Source organism: Aspergillus multicolor (assembly GCF_047715735.1).
Source record: "Aspergillus multicolor strain CBS 133.54 unplaced genomic scaffold BDW74scaffold_3, whole genome shotgun sequence".
Taxonomy (NCBI): Eukaryota; Fungi; Ascomycota; class Eurotiomycetes; order Eurotiales; family Aspergillaceae; genus Aspergillus; species Aspergillus multicolor.
Genome location: NW_027395954.1, coordinates 2057858 through 2076378, shown reverse-complemented (window position 1 = coordinate 2076378; position 18521 = coordinate 2057858). Strand labels below are relative to the sequence as shown.

At 51.3% G+C, this 18521-nt stretch overlaps 7 protein-coding genes across 7 annotated transcripts; 2 read left to right on the top strand and 5 right to left on the bottom strand.

The window, feature by feature from the left end:
* Positions 1-117: 117 nt before the first annotated feature.
* BDW74DRAFT_146713 (uncharacterized protein) lies at positions 118-2147 on the top strand. Its single transcript, XM_073723406.1, has 2 exons — positions 118-413; positions 513-2147. Exon 2 carries the CDS (start codon positions 811-813, stop codon positions 1696-1698), a length of 888 nt encoding a protein of 295 aa, XP_073588223.1. The 5' UTR covers positions 118-413; positions 513-810; the 3' UTR covers positions 1699-2147.
* Positions 2148-2183: 36 nt separating this feature from the next.
* BDW74DRAFT_146712 (1,4-alpha-glucan branching enzyme GLC3) lies at positions 2184-5127 on the top strand. The gene is made up of 8 exons (XM_073723405.1): positions 2184-2477; positions 2533-2657; positions 2750-2849; positions 2906-3018; positions 3081-3772; positions 3829-4164; positions 4221-4851; positions 4927-5127. Exons 1-8 carry the CDS (start codon positions 2447-2449, stop codon positions 4951-4953), a joined length of 2055 nt encoding a protein of 684 aa, XP_073588222.1. The 5' UTR covers positions 2184-2446; the 3' UTR covers positions 4954-5127.
* BDW74DRAFT_146708 (F1F0 ATP synthase subunit beta) lies at positions 5114-7751 on the bottom strand. Its single transcript, XM_073723404.1, has 7 exons — positions 7659-7751; positions 7418-7587; positions 7193-7278; positions 7086-7128; positions 6690-7006; positions 5786-6635; positions 5114-5730 (listed from the first exon to the last, which is right to left on the bottom strand). Exons 1-7 carry the CDS (start codon positions 7667-7669, stop codon positions 5651-5653), a joined length of 1557 nt encoding a protein of 518 aa, XP_073588221.1. The 5' UTR covers positions 7670-7751; the 3' UTR covers positions 5114-5650.
* A 781-nt stretch (positions 7752-8532) lies between these two features.
* BDW74DRAFT_146707 (cytochrome c oxidase subunit IV family protein) lies at positions 8533-9791 on the bottom strand. The gene is made up of 3 exons (XM_073723403.1): positions 9305-9791; positions 9037-9230; positions 8533-8942 (listed from the first exon to the last, which is right to left on the bottom strand). Exons 1-3 carry the CDS (start codon positions 9612-9614, stop codon positions 8853-8855), a joined length of 594 nt encoding a protein of 197 aa, XP_073588220.1. The 5' UTR covers positions 9615-9791; the 3' UTR covers positions 8533-8852.
* Positions 9792-9987: 196 nt separating this feature from the next.
* Positions 9988-11322, bottom strand: BDW74DRAFT_146703 (actin-binding ADF family protein). The gene is made up of 6 exons (XM_073723402.1): positions 11242-11322; positions 11101-11140; positions 11023-11033; positions 10667-10927; positions 10560-10608; positions 9988-10504 (listed from the first exon to the last, which is right to left on the bottom strand). Exons 2-6 carry the CDS (start codon positions 11104-11106, stop codon positions 10367-10369), a joined length of 465 nt encoding a protein of 154 aa, XP_073588219.1. The 5' UTR covers positions 11107-11140; positions 11242-11322; the 3' UTR covers positions 9988-10366.
* A 635-nt stretch (positions 11323-11957) lies between these two features.
* Positions 11958-14558, bottom strand: BDW74DRAFT_82669 (SH3 domain protein). The gene is made up of 4 exons (XM_073733828.1): positions 13887-14558; positions 13745-13828; positions 13534-13693; positions 11958-13485 (listed from the first exon to the last, which is right to left on the bottom strand). Exons 1-4 carry the CDS (start codon positions 13979-13981, stop codon positions 12244-12246), a joined length of 1581 nt encoding a protein of 526 aa, XP_073588218.1. The 5' UTR covers positions 13982-14558; the 3' UTR covers positions 11958-12243.
* Positions 14559-17577: 3019 nt separating this feature from the next.
* On the bottom strand, positions 17578-18520 carry BDW74DRAFT_146698 (uncharacterized protein). Its single transcript, XM_073723401.1, has one exon. It carries the CDS (start codon positions 18107-18109, stop codon positions 17627-17629), a length of 483 nt encoding a protein of 160 aa, XP_073588217.1. The 5' UTR covers positions 18110-18520; the 3' UTR covers positions 17578-17626.
* Position 18521: the final 1 nt, after the last annotated feature.

Genomic DNA, 18521 nt, shown 5'->3' with positions numbered 1-18521 from the left:
CACCAAAACTATATAGCCCTTGCGGCCAACACTCTGCCGGGAATCCCGCCATAGTCCCACTTTACACAGTATGTACTGTACCTTGGGACATTTCATTAACTAACGAGAGCCCTGCAGTGTTTGATTCGCTCAATTCGCAAGTGCCGATCTGCAGGGCCGCCTGACTCTTCCTGACTGGAGACTTCATGCTCTAGGGTTCGACGGTGCAGTGCACTAGAACGAGGATGTAGATCATAATACGCACGCTTAATGTACTGCTGATGTGGGTTGGTTGTTGCTTGCAAATCCCTGTTTTTGTTCAGATAACGGTGCATATTGCGTAGGCTCCTGGTGGATTCGGCATGAGCTTTGCTCTGCCTTGCAGCGAAGCATTGTTCGTCTGGCGGGCTTCAACGTTTGACCGTGGCCCAAAACTATGGTTGATACTTGTTATTGTTAAGAGCTTCGCTGTGCCATGTGAAAGTGACAAATACTGCCATGTTGATATCCACAATGTAGAGCAGACTCCGTACCTGGATTTGAATTCCATGGGAATTGGCCATGCCGAGTCATGACAGACCAGCATACATTACGGATTCACCCGCCATCTAGCCATGTCCCTTTCTGGTAGAGATGTGGATATCGACGATCATCACATCACGGCTTCGCTGTCAGTGATCCCTATATTCTCAACGACATATAAGAGGCAAGAACCTTCCTGGACCAGTGTCGGTTTTCTCTTCTCAACTAGCCAGTCGTTCTCTCTTGTCTGTTTCCAACTTCAGTCTTTCCTTACCAAATACCCACACTCATTTACCACATACCCTCACAATGAAGGCTGCCTACTTTACTGCCCTCGCGGCCCTTGCCGCCTCTGTCGTGGCTGCTCCCACCAAGATCACCCAGGACCTCGAGACCGTTACTCAGTCCCTGAACATCCCCGTTGCCAGCGCCATCACCAGCTCCAGCGCCAAGGCCTCCTCCGGTGCCAGCGGCGAGATCGTGGAGGACGCCGGCTCTCAGGTCAAGGATGTCCTCGAGATCACTGGCCCCAACGCCAAGCGCCTCCTCATTCAGCTGAGCCCTGAAGTTGCCGGGCTCCTTACCACCCTGGGCCTTCCCGCTGTCGGAACGCCCGTCGGCACCGTCGTTGCCTCCGCAAGCTCCGTCGGCGACCTTGTCAAGAACCTCGGCAAGCCTGTCGATGGTCTCCTTACCGTCGTTGGTGAGGGTGGCGAGTACCTGCTTGTCTCCCTCTCTCCCTCCCTCGCCGGTCTCCTCTCCGGCCTCGGTCTCCCCGGTGTTGGTGTTCCCGTCGGCTCCGTCGTCGCCACTGTCGGCAAGAACCTCAAGCGTGACGGCATGGTCGTCGGTGACGACGTCCCCAAGGTCCAGGACATCCTCGAGGTCACTGGAACCAACTCGCAGCGTCTTCTCATCCAGCTTTCTCCTGAGGCTGCTTCTCTCGTCTCTGGTCTTGGTCTTCCTACCGTTGGTGAGCCTGTCGGCGAGGTTGTGGACGAGGCTAGCTCCGTTGGTGCGCTCGTCAACCACACTGGTGCTCCCGTCAATCAGCTCCTCACTGTTGTTGGCACCGACGGCAAGGCTCTTCTTATCAAGCTCAGCCCCTCGGTTGCCCGTCTCCTCGGTGGTCTTGGTCTCTCTGGCGTCGGTGCTTCCGTCGGCAGCATTGTTGCTACCCTTGGCAACAACCTCTAAGAAATCGTGAGTGCTTTCGAGTCATATTAGTTCTCCTCATCCACTAACACATCTGTCACTTAGCACTCCCTCCACCACTTCCTACTCAATGATATTCCTTTGTCGAAGTCGAGGTCATTAGCGGCGGGGATTAACGATGTACATAAACCGTTTCTGTGACTTGGAGAGCCTGACATGGCCGTTTCTTCTTGTGGATATTTTATTTTGATACCATAGCAGGGTAAAGCTTTAATTTCATGCCATGAGTCGATAATCTATTCCCTAGCTTTCAATCAGTTCCGTTAGTCTCTTCCAGTTCTGTTGAGCGACAACACGACGCTCCTCGAGTCTAGCCCCTGTCACCAGTCTTAATTTAAACCACTAATTGCCGCCACTATGCAGACAATTGCGGAAATGTCCAATCAAGTCGCAACGCGCCGTTACATCCCAGTCGATAACGGCGGCCAAACGCGTTAGGCTGTTGTTCCAAGATAAAGAGGGAGGTTGGGAGTTGGGAGAGTGGCAGATGGTGATGTCAGCGATGGCCTGGCAAGGACACGGACCCCCGCAGTCAAACGTCCCCCAGGAACAAGAGCTCGAACCACTTCTTTCCCCCGTCTGGTTCCTTTCTTACTCTCGATTGCTTCTTTTTCCTTTTTCCGGAGCTTCAAGTCATTTTCTTCTTGTTTCTTACGCTGAGGTTTATTTACCGACACGAGACGACGCGTGTTCAAGCTCGAGCTAGCTAGCTTATCTCGCTGCTCAGGCCATGGCTTCCACAGCTCCATCGGATGGCACCGGTGGGTCAAGGAGCGCAGCTGATTCACTCAATGACATCCTAACGCTGATCACCAGGTATCATCGATCTTGATCCGTGGCTGGAGCCCTTCCGCGAAGCTATCCAGCGCCGATTCAGCTATGTTGAGAGCTGGATTAAGACCGTTGACGAGGCGGAGGGCGGACTTGATAAGTTCAGCAAGGTAAACAGTCCTCCGGCGGTCCATCTCATTAACTTCCTCATGCCAATGGGCCGAGTTCAATTGACTAATGAGTACCCTCATTGGAATTACAGGGCTACGAGAAATTCGGCTTCAATGTCAGCAATAACGGCGACATCACCTACAGGGAATGGGCTCCAAACGCTGTAGAGGCGTCGCTGGTGGGTGACTTCAGTACGTCCGCCCGGGTTCTTGGATAGCTGGCTTGGTTGCGTTACTGAGACTGGCAGACAATTGGGACACCGGGGCAAGTCTGATGGCGAGAAACGACTTTGGTGTTTGGGAGATTGTCCTCCCTGCGAAGGATGGTGTGCCTGTAATACCGCACGATAGTAAGGTCAAGGTATGTCCTTATATGCAGCTACATCACCGTGTAGCGTTGGAAGCTTCTTCTTACCTCTGCAGATCACGATGGTTACACGCAGCGGAGAACGGATATACCGCATTCCTGCATGGATAAAACGTGTTGTGCAAGATCTAGACGTCTCGCCCATCTACGAGTCTGTGTTCTGGAACCCGCCAAAGGCTAAGCGGTACGACTTTCAACATGGGCGTCCTAAGAAACCAGAAAGCCTACGTATTTACGAAGCTCACGTCGGCATCTCGTCCCCGGAAACCAAGGTCGCGACATACAAAGAGTTCACAGCCAACATGCTCCCTCGGATCAAGTACCTCGGCTACAACGCGATTCAACTCATGGCTATCATGGAACATGCCTACTATGCCAGCTTCGGATACCAGGTCAACAATTTCTTCGCGGCGAGTAGCCGGTACGGCAATCCTGAAGACCTGAAAGAACTGGTAGACACGGCGCACAGCATGGGCTTAGTGGTTCTTCTTGACGTGGTACACAGCCATGCATCCAAAAACGTCGATGATGGCTTAAACATGTTCGATGGAAGCGACCATCTATATTTCCACTCTGGGCCCAAAGGTCAGCACGAACTGTGGGACAGTCGACTATTCAACTATGGAAACCATGAAGTTCTACGTTTCCTCCTCAGCAACCTTCGCTTCTGGATGGAGGAGTACGGTTTTGACGGGTTCCGTTTCGACGGTGTCACTAGTATGCTGTATACCCATCACGGCATTGGGACGTGAGTATCTTGATTTGGAATCCAATTTACCTTAACAGGAGCTTACAAGTTTGCAGTGGCTTTTCCGGCGGATACCACGAATACTTCGGTCCAGCAGTCGACGACGACGGCGTGATGTACCTTGCCCTGGCGAACGAAATGCTACACCGTCTCTACCCTGACTGTATAACAGTTGCAGAGGACGTTTCCGGAATGCCAGCATTATGCCTTCCGCACAGCGTCGGCGGAGTTGGTTTCGACTACCGTCTTGCGATGGCCATCCCAGATATGTACATCAAGCTTCTGAAAGAGAAGTCGGACGCTGATTGGGACATTGGCAATCTCGCCTTCACATTAACAAACCGCCGTCACGGCGAGAAGACCATCGCATACGCAGAAAGCCACGATCAAGCGTAAGTTGCCCCTTCCATCATCTCATACCAGTCAATCAATACTAAAAAGCCTTCAGCCTCGTCGGCGACAAAACCCTGATGATGTGGCTCTGCGACAAAGAAATGTACACGCACATGTCCGTCCTGACAGCATTCACCCCCATAATCGAGCGCGGCATGGCCCTCCACAAAATGATCCGCCTCGTCACCCACGCCCTCGGCGGCGAAGGCTACCTCAACTTCGAAGGCAACGAATTTGGGCACCCCGAATGGCTCGACTTCCCCCGCACCGGTAACAACAACTCCTTCTGGTACGCGCGCCGCCAACTAAACCTAACGGAAGACCCTCTACTACGCTACAAGTTTCTCAACGAGTTCGACCGCTCGATGCAGCTGACCGAGTCCAAATACGGCTGGCTCCATGCGCCGCAGGCTTATATCTCTCTGAAGCACGAAAGCGACAAGGTCCTTGTCTTTGAGCGGGCCGGTCTCCTTTGGGTCTTCAACTTCCACCCCGAGGAGAGTTTCACGGACTATAGGGTCGGCGTTGAGCAAGCCGGAACATACAGGGTTGTGCTTAATACTGACGACGAGGCGTTTGGGGGACTAGGGAGGATCGACCAGGGGACGAGGTTCTTCACGAGTGATATGGAGTGGAATGGGAGGAGGAACTTCCTGCAGGTTTATATTCCTACTAGGACTGCCTTGGTGAGTTACCTTTCCTTACCCTTTTTCAATATACCGTCGGCCTATGAAGATACTAATCATTACTCGTTGATCTAGGCCCTAGCCTTAGAGGAGACGCTGTAATTGCCCGCCACAAAGACTTCTGAGCAACCGGGGGATAGATGCCGATTTTTGAACCTGAAGGGGATACAATGCTGAAGCAAATGAGTGATCTAAGCATATGCATCGAACTATATATTTCATATCCTGTCATATTGAGTCAGTTCATAATATAATCTAATCTGTTTGTTGACCATACCTTCACCCGTCATCGCTGGCTATTACACTCTTCAACTTTAGCCTTCAGACGTCCGGCGTAGAACCGTTGTCTGCTGTACACGAACTAGGGTGCATAGCGAGAAAGTATAGTCGCAGTTACATTTACACTTAACTCATGAACTACGAGACGCATTTGTAAAAAGAATACTACATCGGAGAAAAAAGCATAAACCGTATTTTCCAATCCAACAAAAGAAATGATACATGTTGTCCCTGCCCGAGGGTATAAGGCCGGGTGTGGTCATTTAATTTACTTACATGAGCACAATATATTGTCACACAAGTCTAGATGCTTTTGGCATCCAGGACTTCAAAGGGGGTGGAGGGTTGCCGGGGGGTGAGTGCTCTTTTCCCTTTAGAAGTAGAGAGAATGGCCTTTCTTTTTCAACTTCCTTCTTCTCAATTCGAGTACTGTACACGCATCGACGGAAAATGGAGCAATGAGAAAAGGAAGTCCATGTCTAACAAAAAGGAAAAAGTGCGCTTCAAAGCAATATTACATTTAGTTCTTGGCGAGATCGGCCAAGATCTTCTCACCCTTAGCGCGGGCGGAGGCGAGGTCACCAACCATGTAGAAGGCAGCTGGTAACATATTAGTAAGAGAAGAAATACAATTGGGACCAAAGAATAAACTTACCCTCAGGAAGGTCGTCACCCTCACCGTTCATGATAGCCTTGAAAGAGTTGATGGTGTCCTTGAGGTCGACGAGCTTACCCTCGATACCAGTGAAGACCTGGGCGACGGTGAAAGGCTGAGACAGGAAACGCTCAAGCTTACGAGCACGCTCGACAGTAAGCTTGTCAGCCTCAGACAGTTCGTCCATACCCAGAATGGCAATGATATCCTGGAGGGACTTGTACTCCTGGAGCATCTGCTGGACACGAGTGGCGGTGTTGTAGTGATCCTCACCGACAATACGGGGGTCGAGCATACGGGACTTGGAGTCGAGAGGGTCGACAGCGGGGTAGATACCCAACTCGGAGATACCACGGGACAAGACAGTGGTGGCGTCCAAGTGAGCGAAGGTGGTAGCGGGGGCAGGGTCAGTCAAATCGTCAGCGGGCACGTAGACGGCCTGGACGGAGGTAATGGAACCCTTGGTGGTGGTGGTGATACGCTCCTGCATACCACCCATGTCGACGGCGAGAGTGGGCTGGTAACCGACGGCAGAGGGGATACGACCGAGAAGGGCAGACACCTCGGAACCGGCCTGGGTGAAACGGAAAATGTTGTCAATGAAGAGCAGCACGTCCTGACCCTCCTCGTCACGGAAGTACTCGGCGATGGTCAGACCAGTAAGGGCGACACGGGCACGAGCTCCAGGGGGCTCGTTCATCTGACCGAACACAAGAGACACCTTGGATTCACCCTCGAGCTGGATGACACCGGTCTCCTGCATTTCGTGGTACAGATCGTTACCCTCACGGGTACGCTCACCGACACCAGTGAAGACGGAGTAACCACCGTGAGCCTTGGCGATGTTGTTCTATGGGGGAAATATTAGAGAGATTTCAGTTGGGTTTGCCGGATGTGAACTTACAATCAGCTCCTGAATGAACACGGTCTTACCGACACCGGCACCACCGAAGAGACCAATCTTACCACCACGGGCGTAGGGGGCGAGAAGGTCGACGACCTTGATACCAGTGACGAGAATCTCAGCAGTGGTGGACTGCTCAGTGAACTCGGGGGCCTCAGCGTGAATGGGGGCGTACTTAGTGGCCTTGATGGGACCACGCTCGTCAATGGGGTCACCAGTGACGTTGACGATACGGCCAAGGGTACCAGGGCCGACGGGGATGGTGATGGGAGCACCGGTGTCGCGAGCGGCAGCACCACGGGTAAGACCCTCGGTACCTAAACGGATATATCAACATTTTGTCTCCATACATGGCGTCCACTCAGCGTGTTCACGCCTGGGAAAGAAGTTACTTACCGTCCATAGCAATGGTACGGACGACATTCTCACCCAAGTGTTGCTATGAAAAGTTAGCTACAGAAGCTTGATATCATGGGTCGAATTTTGGTATCGGATATACATACAGAAACCTCGAGAACGAGCTTCTGGCCGTTGTTCTCGGTCTCAATGGCGTTGAGAATAGCGGGAAGCTTCTCACCCTCGAACTTCACTGTATTCCCAAGTCAGATATCGTGTTTTGGCATTGTATTGAGGTTGTTGTTGATGGATGTTGCGATGAAATCGGATGTAGAAAAGATTTTCGCGCAGCCGCCCACGGGGAGGATTTTGGCGGTACTTGAGTGACATACCGTCGACGACGGCACCAATGACCTGGTGAATCTTTCCACCGGCAGCGGTCTCAGTGCTGGCGAGGCGAGCGAATGTAGGGAAGCCATTGAGCTTGGATGGCTGGAGGGCGCGGCGTGCGACGGGGGAAGGTCGAGCAAAAGCAGCCCTCCCGAAGGTCCGGGCCAGACCGCTGTGGTGAAGAAAAACACTGGTCAGCGCGACTAAAACATTAATAAAATATATAAAAAGTGTAAGACAAACCTCTTAAACATTGTGATGGTGTAGAAGAGCGAAAAGGGTATAGGATGGGGAAGAGAGGAGGATGGAAGAGAGAGAAGAGGAGGAAAGGGAAGAGTTGAGGTTGGAACTTGGGACACGAATGTGGCCGGCTTAGCCTTTACGGGGCTTGTGCCGACCGGTCCCGTGATCTTCCGTACCGGGGCAACGAACACTACACAACGAGCGGTCGCTGAGCTCTATCGTTATTGATTTTCTCTACAGTCTACTGAGATCAGGGACAATTCTATGATCTTGTTACCATAACAAGCTCGAGCCTGCCTCGAGTTCTGGTGAGCTCCGAGCTTGCCCGTCCGGTTGTTACGGGAACTCAAAATGAGGAGGTTCGAGTCTTGGCAACCGGATGCAAGGAAGACGAACTGACCCTCCGGTGAGCTCCATCAAGAACACCAGGCCCATTTGTTACCTCGTCCTTATAGTATCCAGACAGCTTAGAGCTCGGATATTGCACCTTGTTTGCAAGTAGAATTCCTCGCACCAATTTTTCCGCTCCAAGCGCACATCAACCTCGCCTGTCGAAGCTCTCCAGCTCAACAAGCTCTAACCCTTTGCGGACCAAGAATGACAGCCCCGAAAATTTTCAACCGGTTTTGAGGAGTCTCTGTTATTAGCAAAGCACCAACAATACGCCCCGTAGCTATGCTATTTCAGTAAAAATGATAATTGTTCGACACATATATCTTAATGGCAGTTGGAGCTCACCTTGAGCGTACGGAGTAGACAAGCTGCTGGCTATGCGGTCATCCAAACCAAACTACCACTTACGTAGCTGTTCCAGCAAAGGCAATGGAGCTCATGAACGAACCACAGCGTCATCCATTACTTCTAACAGTCAAACAAATAGCTCTTAGATTTCAGCACGTCGGTGCTCGCGGGTACTTGAATATAAAAAAAGCAGGTATATTAAAGCAAAAGCAAGGCACAATGTTCTATGGCTACAAAGGAGATACATTGATTATGGCACAGTACGAGATACACAGGTCTTTTTCGGCTGGAGTCGACAGAACAAGTGAGGCACTGGCAAAAGATCGTGCCCACAAGCAATCGGCTCAGGCCGGCATTGCCAGGGAGGGTTGGGTGATAGGCGCTGGGTTCCATCGCGGCCTATCAAGTATGTCCAATTGCGATACCTGACTCTCCCAAGTTCTATACATCAATTTATGGCTTCTCAGCGGGGGGGCTCTGGACGAAGCCCTTGCCCTCGTAGCCCTGGCTGCTGATACCGTACAGAGGGTTGATCTTCTCGCGCTGTTCGAGGGAAAAGATTTAGTTAGCATCGATTCAATTGGGCGCGAAAGAGTATGGTCATAGAACTATGACCGAGTATATTGCGTATACATACCAGAGCGTACTCGTTGGAGGCCTCTTGCCATTCCTTGCTCATGGTCTTGGGCTGGGGCTTAGCGAAGAGATGGACGACGTAGAACAGACCGACGGAGACGGCGCAGAGCTGAACGACCTTGAGGAAGATCTTGAGGTTCTCGCCCTTGGGAGGCTGAGAGCGAGGGCCGTGGGGTCCGAAAGCAATCCAGTAGGCTATAAGAACGCTCGCGGTCAGCAAAATTCTGATATGAGCTTGGGACAGGCCTAGCGTTGTGGTCAAGACGTACCGGCCTTCTTCTCCTGGAGGGTCATCTGGTGCCAGTCAACCTTCATGCGGTCGCGCAGCTGCATCCACAGGTCGGCCTGCTCCTGAGGGGGGAGAGCCTCCCAGCGCTTCTCGATACCGGCAAGTGTGGGATTGGCGATGGCGTGCTCGGAGGAGGCGCGAGTCTGCTGGGCAGCGATAGACTTCTTCTCAGTCTGGGGGCGGGCATTGACGCAAGCAATGGGGCTCGAGACGGTGCGGTAAGAACGAATGGCAGGCATCGGCATGGCCGAGCTACGAGCAACAGCTCGAGAAACGGAGGGAGCGAACATTGTGTGCGACGGCCGGGGGCGACTGAGAAAATAGATCAATGATAAAAATTCACTCTCGTAAAAGCGACAGGTTCAATGCCTCGGGGTCGAGGATACTGGTGTGAGGGACAAGGGCAGGAGGTGATTCGCGATGGAATAGACGTTCGTGGGAACTTCGAGGACATCGCACCACTCCCGCACACGTGACCAGCGGCCAGCGATTCATTGGGAGAAGATTCCTAATCTCCCCGTCATAACTGATTAGGCACCTTGACTATCTCGTCCGCGAGCCTACCGTATGACACTCTAGATCGGCGCTCAATTCCTGAAGGATTCGGATTTCCCGACCCTCAATGGCCTTATAAATTACTGTTTACAGCCTAGCCAGACTTGATTTCGAACAAGCTATCGCGGGCACAGCGTCTAGCAATCAGTTATATGAAGACGATATCGTGCTTTACTTTACGCCAAACCGCGAGAGTCAACCTCCGCAGCAGGTAGAAGTATTCTGTACAGGCAAACGCTGACGAAGAAGAAAGAGAAAAATGACAAGGAAACAACCCTTCCAAAACCTCGTTCACGGAGAGTTGCCACGGTCGCGAATTGCAGACATGGTCACTATGCAGGCAGTCAAGTCATAACGATCTGATATTGAACTAAATGCGCGCAAGGGAGTTTATCGGCACTTCGAAAGGCTCAATCCGATCAGAGACGTTGTAGCGCGAAACCCCATGTCATCGCATTTTGGCCCGGACCCAGCCGTCGCCGTTCGTCTATTTGGCCTTACCACCGCTGACCTCAGCGAGGATGGACTTCCAGGCGATGTCGCCCTTGTCGTCGGCGTGGATGGATGTGACAACATTAAGAGCGTTCTTAAGAACCTCCCGGGTGCTGGCGTAGATCATGGACCACTGTTTCTGAGTGAGCAGCTTGTTTCGCGATCATCGGGTATTAAGAGGGACATACGTTGATGGAGGTACCGGAAGGCACCCAAGAGATGAAGATGATCTTGCTCCTGCAGAAGAAGGGTGTCAGCCAGGCACATCAAAACCCGGTTGGTATGGTGATTATACCTTGTGCCCTCACCACCACCGAGGTCGTACTCGACATCGTAGACAGCGTAACGGGGAGCAGGCTTGCCGTTGGCGTCCTTGGCAGCCTCAAGCTTGCTGAGGAAAACCTCGTAGTCGGGGTCGTCGGAGGCCTCGTCGACAACAACCTGCTTCTTGTCGTCGGAGATCTTAAAGATGATGAACTTGGGCTTAGAACCCTTCTGGCCACCGGTCATGCGAAGGTTGTTGAATGCAGTCATGCACTCATCCTGAACCTGGACACTGGAGAATCCGCGGCATTAGAATCGTATACGAAAAGGCGGGTATGATCATTTCGAGTGTAGGTGACGGAACGTGGGGAGCACGAGTAAACATACCCAGACGCGAGCTACACGGCGACACACAACGGTCAGTTTGGAGGATTCTTCCCGAGTGCGATTGTAACTGATACTCACCGACATTGTTTCTGAGAACGTGGACTTTGCAATATGTTATCTGCAGGCAGACGACGTCAGCTGTAATTGCTCGCTGGCTGGCTCCGCTCGCTATCCGCGAGAGAGGGGCCCTGATTAGGAAGCCTCGGGTGTTCCACTGACCAGCAAGACCAAAGGGGTAGATGCGAGAATAGGTGATTCCAGAAGTAAAGGTATGGGGAACAAAAGAGAGGTAGGTAGAGGGGATGGGGGAAGTTCGAGAGGGGCACTCACTTCCAAGTTGCTGCGCTTGCGTTAGGCGGTTAGTGGGGTGGTCGACCAGCCGCGCTTGATTCGCTGCGATTGTCGTAACAATGCCACACTGTCAGCCCCTGAATCATTATTTTTATACTCTACAAAATAATCGTGCAGCCTGCAGCTGCTCGCATATCTAAGGCTGCCTCATTTAGGTACGTGAGAAATTCCTTAGATTCTGACCATGGCCTCCAGCAGATCTCCACGTAAGACTCTACCCGCCATTGACTACTAAAGTGGAATTGACAGAGTGTTCGAATCTCTAATATTGCAGGCCACGAAGCTAAATATACGTACATATATTAATATGTATTGAAGAGCCAGTTCAAACACTAGCAAGATAAAAGTCAGATGGCCATTGCACATCTGATAAAGAAGCTCGTCCTCTTTATATTAACGTGCACTGAAGGCAGGTCCAGCCCATGGAGGGTAGAGCTGCTGTGAGACTGCAGACGGTACCCTCGTAAGAGTATGTAAATGCATGACGAGAATGACATGTCTAGAAGAAAGCCATCAGACCGCTGAAAGAAAAGGGTATATGGAAATAAAGCGCTAATGAAAGAAAGTCGTCTCAGACGCATCCGGAGAGATCCCGAGGGTTGCTGGACTGTGAACGACGGTAGGTCGAGAAAGGAAGGGGAAAGTGGCCGTGAACACACAACAAGTACGCCGGGCATGTGAATATGCGCGGCGTCGGGTATCGATGTAGTTGATTGGCAGACGTGAACGACGGGAAACGAGTCTCGCAATGAGGTGCGAACCAGGTCTTCCTGGACATGGTCGAGTAATTGCCGCTCACGAGATGAGAGAAGAAGAATAATGAAGGCGTTATCATGAAGGCGTAAAGTGGCATGAGAAGCAGTGGTACAACTAGGACATGGATCCATATCTTTCCGTTGCTTCGTCATCTCCTTGTCCGCCATCGATGATCTTCCTCCAATGTTGTGGGAGACAAACGCAGACCAGCGGGAATGCCTTGATCTCGCCTGACGGGGCCGGCGAGGCTCTCTGCGAGCGACCCGAGACGCCACTGTCACGCTGTTCGCGGTGTCTCGCATCGTACTCCTCTGCACTCTCGGGTACACGAACACCCGTGGCCCACCCATCGTCCCAGATACCTATTACCTTGATCATCTCGCCGCGGTCTAGGCCAAATTCATCACCGGCGCGCGGTTGGTAAGCCCAGAGCACTGCAACCTTGTCACCGGGGTGAATGTCATCCTGCGAGTAATAGTCTTGGAAGGAAGATAGCTGCTCGGATTGTCCACTGGTCAACCCTTCTGGCGAAGAGTACTGTCCAATCGTGCCGGAGCGAGGAGAGGTGTCACTACCTGCGCCAGCCAGGGCCGAGTTGCTGGAGAGTGAACCTTGGCGTTTTCCAGTGGTAGGCGGAATCTTCTTGTTCATGGCTCCGGGGCTCGCAAAGCCTTCGGAGTCTGAGGAGTCACTATACTTGGCGCTACCACCGAGGAAAGCTCCCGAATTCCGAGAGTGTCCAGGAGAAGAACTCGGGGCTTCACGTAGGGCGGACATTCGCGCAACACGCCCAGGTGCGGCACCGAAGGCTGTGTTCCCGGCCTGCTGCATGGGAGATCCCTTTCTTTGAGGGTTCGGCTTGTTCAACGAGTTGTCATCGCCAGCCTGGCGCTTACGCCGGCAATAATATATGAGGCCAAATGCTAACAGAACCGCGAGCAAGGCGAACCCAGCAACGGCGCCGATGACAATGCCCGCAATTTGGCCACCCGACAAGCCGTGAGCTGCATCGTTTCCCGAGTCCATGTCGGACGTATAGATGGGAATAAACGATGTAGACGGGGTCGGAATATCCACGCCTTCACACCGAGTCGTTGCATTCGCATTTACACAGCAGGAATCGGTTGAATTAGCAGAGCTCGACGCGCAAAATCCGCACAGCCCAACGAGATTTGATCGGAAGCCGCATTCATTGGGTTCATTGACGGCCGCCGATATGCATGATCCAGTGAGAGAACCGTCGGGGCCAGTGCACACTGCAAAGTCGGAGCGGATCTGGTTTAAATAGTCGCTTCGTCGGTCGGGGCAAAGCTCATCGTTAACAGCAATCTCCTCCTCGCTTGTAGCCATCAATGCCTGTCACATAGTTAGCACTGGGTGATGTGGATTTAGAGCGGCACGCACGCAGTCATCCGCACAGAGCGGTCGTGTCTGCTCCGTTGACAGGTCGCAGTTGGTCGCGGAACTTTGGACTAAGCCACTGCAGATTGCACTTGTCGTATACCGCGCATAGTAGTCACTGGTATTAGAGAGATCACCCTGACAGCCCAGGTACACGGCATATCTATAGCATGATTAGCGAGAGACGCTTCCAGACCAAATTTTCTAAACGCACTTGCTCTGGATGTATGAGCCCAGCACATAGTTGTTGAGGGCATTGTCAAATTCGGTCAAGTTCGTAACGTTTTGCAGGAACGGGCTATGCGACGGTCAGCGATTTTTTGGCTTCACTTGTGATCGACCTTAGACGCGCGTACAAATCGGTGTAAAGGCTCGTGCTTGTGGAAATTGAAGACGAATTGAAGGCTGGGCATTGCGTTGAGCCTGACAACGAGATGCAGGAGCCGGACATGATGTTTCACGTTCTCTTGCGAGCGGACGGGAGTGTCGCTGTCGATTTCGTGGAATATAAATCACGGCTCGATGGTCAATCTAACAGGCCAATTGGTCGCAGCGCTCGGTCATGTTGTATCGTCCCTTGTTCCTAAACTGATTCCTTGTCTCGTTTGAAGAAAATCTCGGCGGTAATCGCGTCGAGTCGAGGAAAAGAGTGGCAGAGAGCTAAGTCTCAAGAGCGAAGTATTACTAGGCAAGAACTGAGAGCAGAAAGAAGAAAAAACGGCCCACGAGAGTGGTGAAGAAGCGAAATCGAACGAATGACCGGTCCACACGGGCGGTTCAGAAGAAGAACCACGCAAGGACACAAAGGGGGAGCGAGATGGAGGAGAGCCTGGAGAGAGACCGAACACAAAGGCGCTGATCGGGGGAAGCTAGGACGAAACCCGTGATCGGGCTTACTGCTCGGAGTCGGACAAGGTTATTATTATGATTATTCAGGAGCCCGCGGTCGCTTTTCCAAAATCCAGCAGCTCGCTGAACGCAAGGTGAGCGCCCTTGGTCTTCGCAGAGAAGAAATCGACCCGAGGAGGGGAGTTGAGGGCCAGGCTCAGCAAGGATGACTCTGACGCTGCAAAAGGGGGACGCACGGCTGGAGGTTTGCCAGACTGCAATTTAACCAGCCTCCACTGCGCCCACCCGCCGACCAAGCTAGACTGTTCTGGCAGGACAACAAGTCAACAACACACTGGCGATCTGAGGCCAGTTACACGCTGTCGCAGCAAGGTTCTACTAATTATGCGAGTCTGAAGCACTGGAGATGGCCAGGGGCAGCAGGAATGAATCTTCAGCCTTGCGTTGATGGAGCTGCGACCGACTCCCAGCTAGAAGAGGCAGCAGTAGTCTCATCAAAGTATCGCGATTCACGAACCCTGGCTCCGCGAATCTCGTCCAGAGATCAAGCGGGCCGCGAGAGGAATCCACAGTCCCCTCTGTTTACGGAGTACGACGAACTGTGTCTGTGATCTGTTTCCGAGACCCTCTGCTCCAGCGGTGACAATCGATGTGGCAGACCGCCGCCAACAAAGGTTCCGATACATCGCAAGTCGACGAAACATGGAGATGATGTATAGTTCTTGTCGTCGTACCTAGGCTTGGGTAAGAGCAATCATGCGAAGTATTTTCTCGGCACTTGGTCCATGTCCCAAATCAGCTATCGAGGACCTGGCTAGCAATGCAGGTCTCCCTGTTGTCTTTGCAAGGGCCGCTGCAAGGTATCGCGCGCTGTCCAGCCTTGCTCATCTTCCTCCTCATGTCATATTTCCGGGCTCCAGACAGCCGTTTCAAAATCTGCAGGATGCCTGTCCGCCATGCGGCGGCCAGTGCCACTAGATATGCCGCTGATCGTATCTATTTTTAACATTCTGAGAGCCCAATCAATGCAATGTCTGGGATTCTGGGCTCATCTCGATTAACGATACTCATCTCGACTAACGATACTTCCTCTGGCCTACAGATTATTATGATTGACCAGCCGTCTTGATTAGTTGATGGTTACTGCGCTGATGGTACTTTATATACTCAATACTACAGTACAAAGAGGTACTAATAAGGATTCTTCCTTCAATCGTTACTTTTCATGCTTCGGGGATTTGGCTAGTTATGGTAACGCCATGGACATGGTCGAGACTTACTGGACCATATTCCGACAGTCGGATCTTCCTTATATGCAGGCCGAAGGCTGCTTCTGAGCTACAAGAACTACAGTCTCAGCTCTCGGTGATGGCTCTTGAGTGACATGTCAGCTGAAACCTGGTTTTTCTTTCTATATCATGTAGAAAACGCAGAGTCAGCAATTGCGTTAGTTTTCGACTGTACTAAACTATTGCCAGTTATAGCTCTATGCTATCTACTTGCTGGGTGTTGCGTACCTTAACTTCTTCTGGTGCTTCAATATACGAAGAAGTCATTTGAATGGCATAAAGATTAAACTGCCAGTAGAAAGGATAGCCTATTCGGCTCCTCCCGACCATCGTATCCTATGTCGAACTGAGCTCACCAATAAAATAACATAGAAACCTCCGTTGCCATTCGCTGATATCTCTATCTATTGTTTGTTGCCTAAGCTCCTTTTTCTCTCTGGTTGTGCGTATGGGTATTTCCTCTTGTCTATCAAAGGTGAGGTCCTTGAGGGTTTAGCTATATGGTCCGACAAATATATTGCCGCGAATCTTACGTTACTGGCACAAACCGAGTCGTCGGTAATAATTGCCCTATATGCATACAGCGCATAAAGAAGGGACGAGGTCTTCAGAGTTGTCACATTGAAATATCTTGACCATGGCCTACCTAGGTAGTCAAGTTGCGTCGCGGTTGGCGATATGGTACAATAGCAAGTACATGCCGAGTACTCGACTGACTACGAGCTAATGATTTCATGCTATCTGCGGTAGGCCAATATATAGACTGTTTACACACAAACCCAGGTCGGGGTTAATGTAAGAGTCTAGGTACCTAATGTAGTACTCCGTACGTGAGCCCTAATCCGCCCCGCCGGGGGTATACCACCATCTAGGGTCTAAAATATGAACACTTACATATGCATCCCTACACTTTATGTTATGGACATGGTCAATAGTATATTGCTTATGGCGTGGATACTCCAACAGGTGGACCTTCCTTGTATGTAAGCCAGAGGGTGTAGGCAGAGCGCCATACCCTGGGTCAATTCCAAACGGCCTGCGTTGCTTCAGATGAGTCTCGCAGCCATCCGGTTCTTTTTTTTTGTCTCTAGATCTTAAACAACTTGGACAGTTCAAAACAACCAATCAGCATTTTTGCACGGGGGTCTTCAGCCTCATAACACGGAGGTATGTGATCACTTGATACTTCAAAAATGAAGCAATTTCTAACATCTACTGGGACCATGGATCTAAACCAGGACATGCTATCCTTCTATTGGTGCATGGACTCGTTGTCATTATCCTCTGGCAATTGGCAGTAACAGAGGCCCGGGCGCTCGCCTAAATCCTGCCCTTCTTCACTGCCTCTCTTTTAGCATGCCATTTTGTGCTAGGCTGCTAGCCCTTCCCAGACTCATTGCTGCCCGGACAATCCTCTGGCTATACCAACACTGAACTGAAGATCGAAGCTTAGTTGTTTCTCTTCCCCGTGTACCCTTCAATAGGGAGAGACCGCCGGTCACCCCATCTGTTTGGATGTAACCCAGACTTACACCTTTCAATCGCTGCTATGGAGACTTTACCATGGCCCATAGTAAGTGATCATGCTACAAAGCTCAGAATTCTATGTTCAATTGGTCTCGTTTTCAACTTATCTATTGCTAGAAATCCGCTCTTCTAACTATATACTCTATACCGTTGAGCTTACCTTAGCTAGGTCATGGCCAGAACACTTGTAGTCATCCAGGTAGATATAGTAATATTGCACCCAATAGTTCGACACTTGTCAAGTCTCGCGCTGTAACGCTTGAATGAAAGTCTATACTGGAACCGGTATCATAGTGGTAGTGTGACACATATGTATCACAGGTAAGCATAGCTCGTTCATGTCTAGCTAGATCTTGAGTAGCTTACAGTAGTATTCACCAGATACAATGAATATCCTTGGCATATTTCATGAAGCACCTGTTTCAGCGTTGCTATGTATCTTGCCGTAGTGAATCTATGATTATATAAGAACAACATCTGATGCAAATTGCTAGGCATGACGGGGGGAGAACATAGCGCATAGTGCAGACTCTCAAGTCCTTGACTGCTTGCGTGTGCGTGAATAATGTCCTCATGAGTACCAGAGTGTAAGACATTGCCCTCAGTCGATTGCTGATGAGGGGATTATAGCTATAAGCAGAGTACCGTACGTCATGAGTTTGCCGGACAGCCGTCTTGCTGGCTGGTGAGGATCTCGACCAGGGTCCTTCCTCTTGAATTCTTGTCCCCTCTCGTCTCTCATCTCTTCCACCCCCAGCACTAACAGCAGCAGCAGCAGCAACACCAGCAACAGAATGCCTGTAAGTTAGAGAATCTTGAAGCCTGCTCTGGACCTGGCTAATGACTGTTGCCGTGTTACAGCCCGCCTCTCCTTCTTCCCTCCTGCGCCGCGTAAGTGTTATACAGAACTCCATCCATAAATCTCATTTTCAATAAAGTCCCTTTTCTTGACCTTGTTGTACACTTTGTTTGCTTCGCTCTCCTGGCTAACAAGATCTCCTGCCCGTATCTGCTCGCCAGTCTGCTTCTGCTCTTTGAACGGTATCTTATTCTTCTGCCGATGTCTGCTCTTCAGCCCGTTCACCCAGCTCAAACTCTACCAGCCAGTCATCAATCTGTTCTATCGACCTTCTTCAGTTTGATCATGGCCTCCTCTCGTCCTGATTTAATTCTCGGCCATGGCCTACTGTCAGCCTATGTACTAACGCATCTGGCCATAGCTCAGACGTGACCCCGGCGTCGCGGAGGCCTTGGCCGTGGTCGAAAGCGCCATTGAGCGCGACGAGAGGGCCCGGCATGATAGCCGCAGACGTTGTCAGTCCTCCA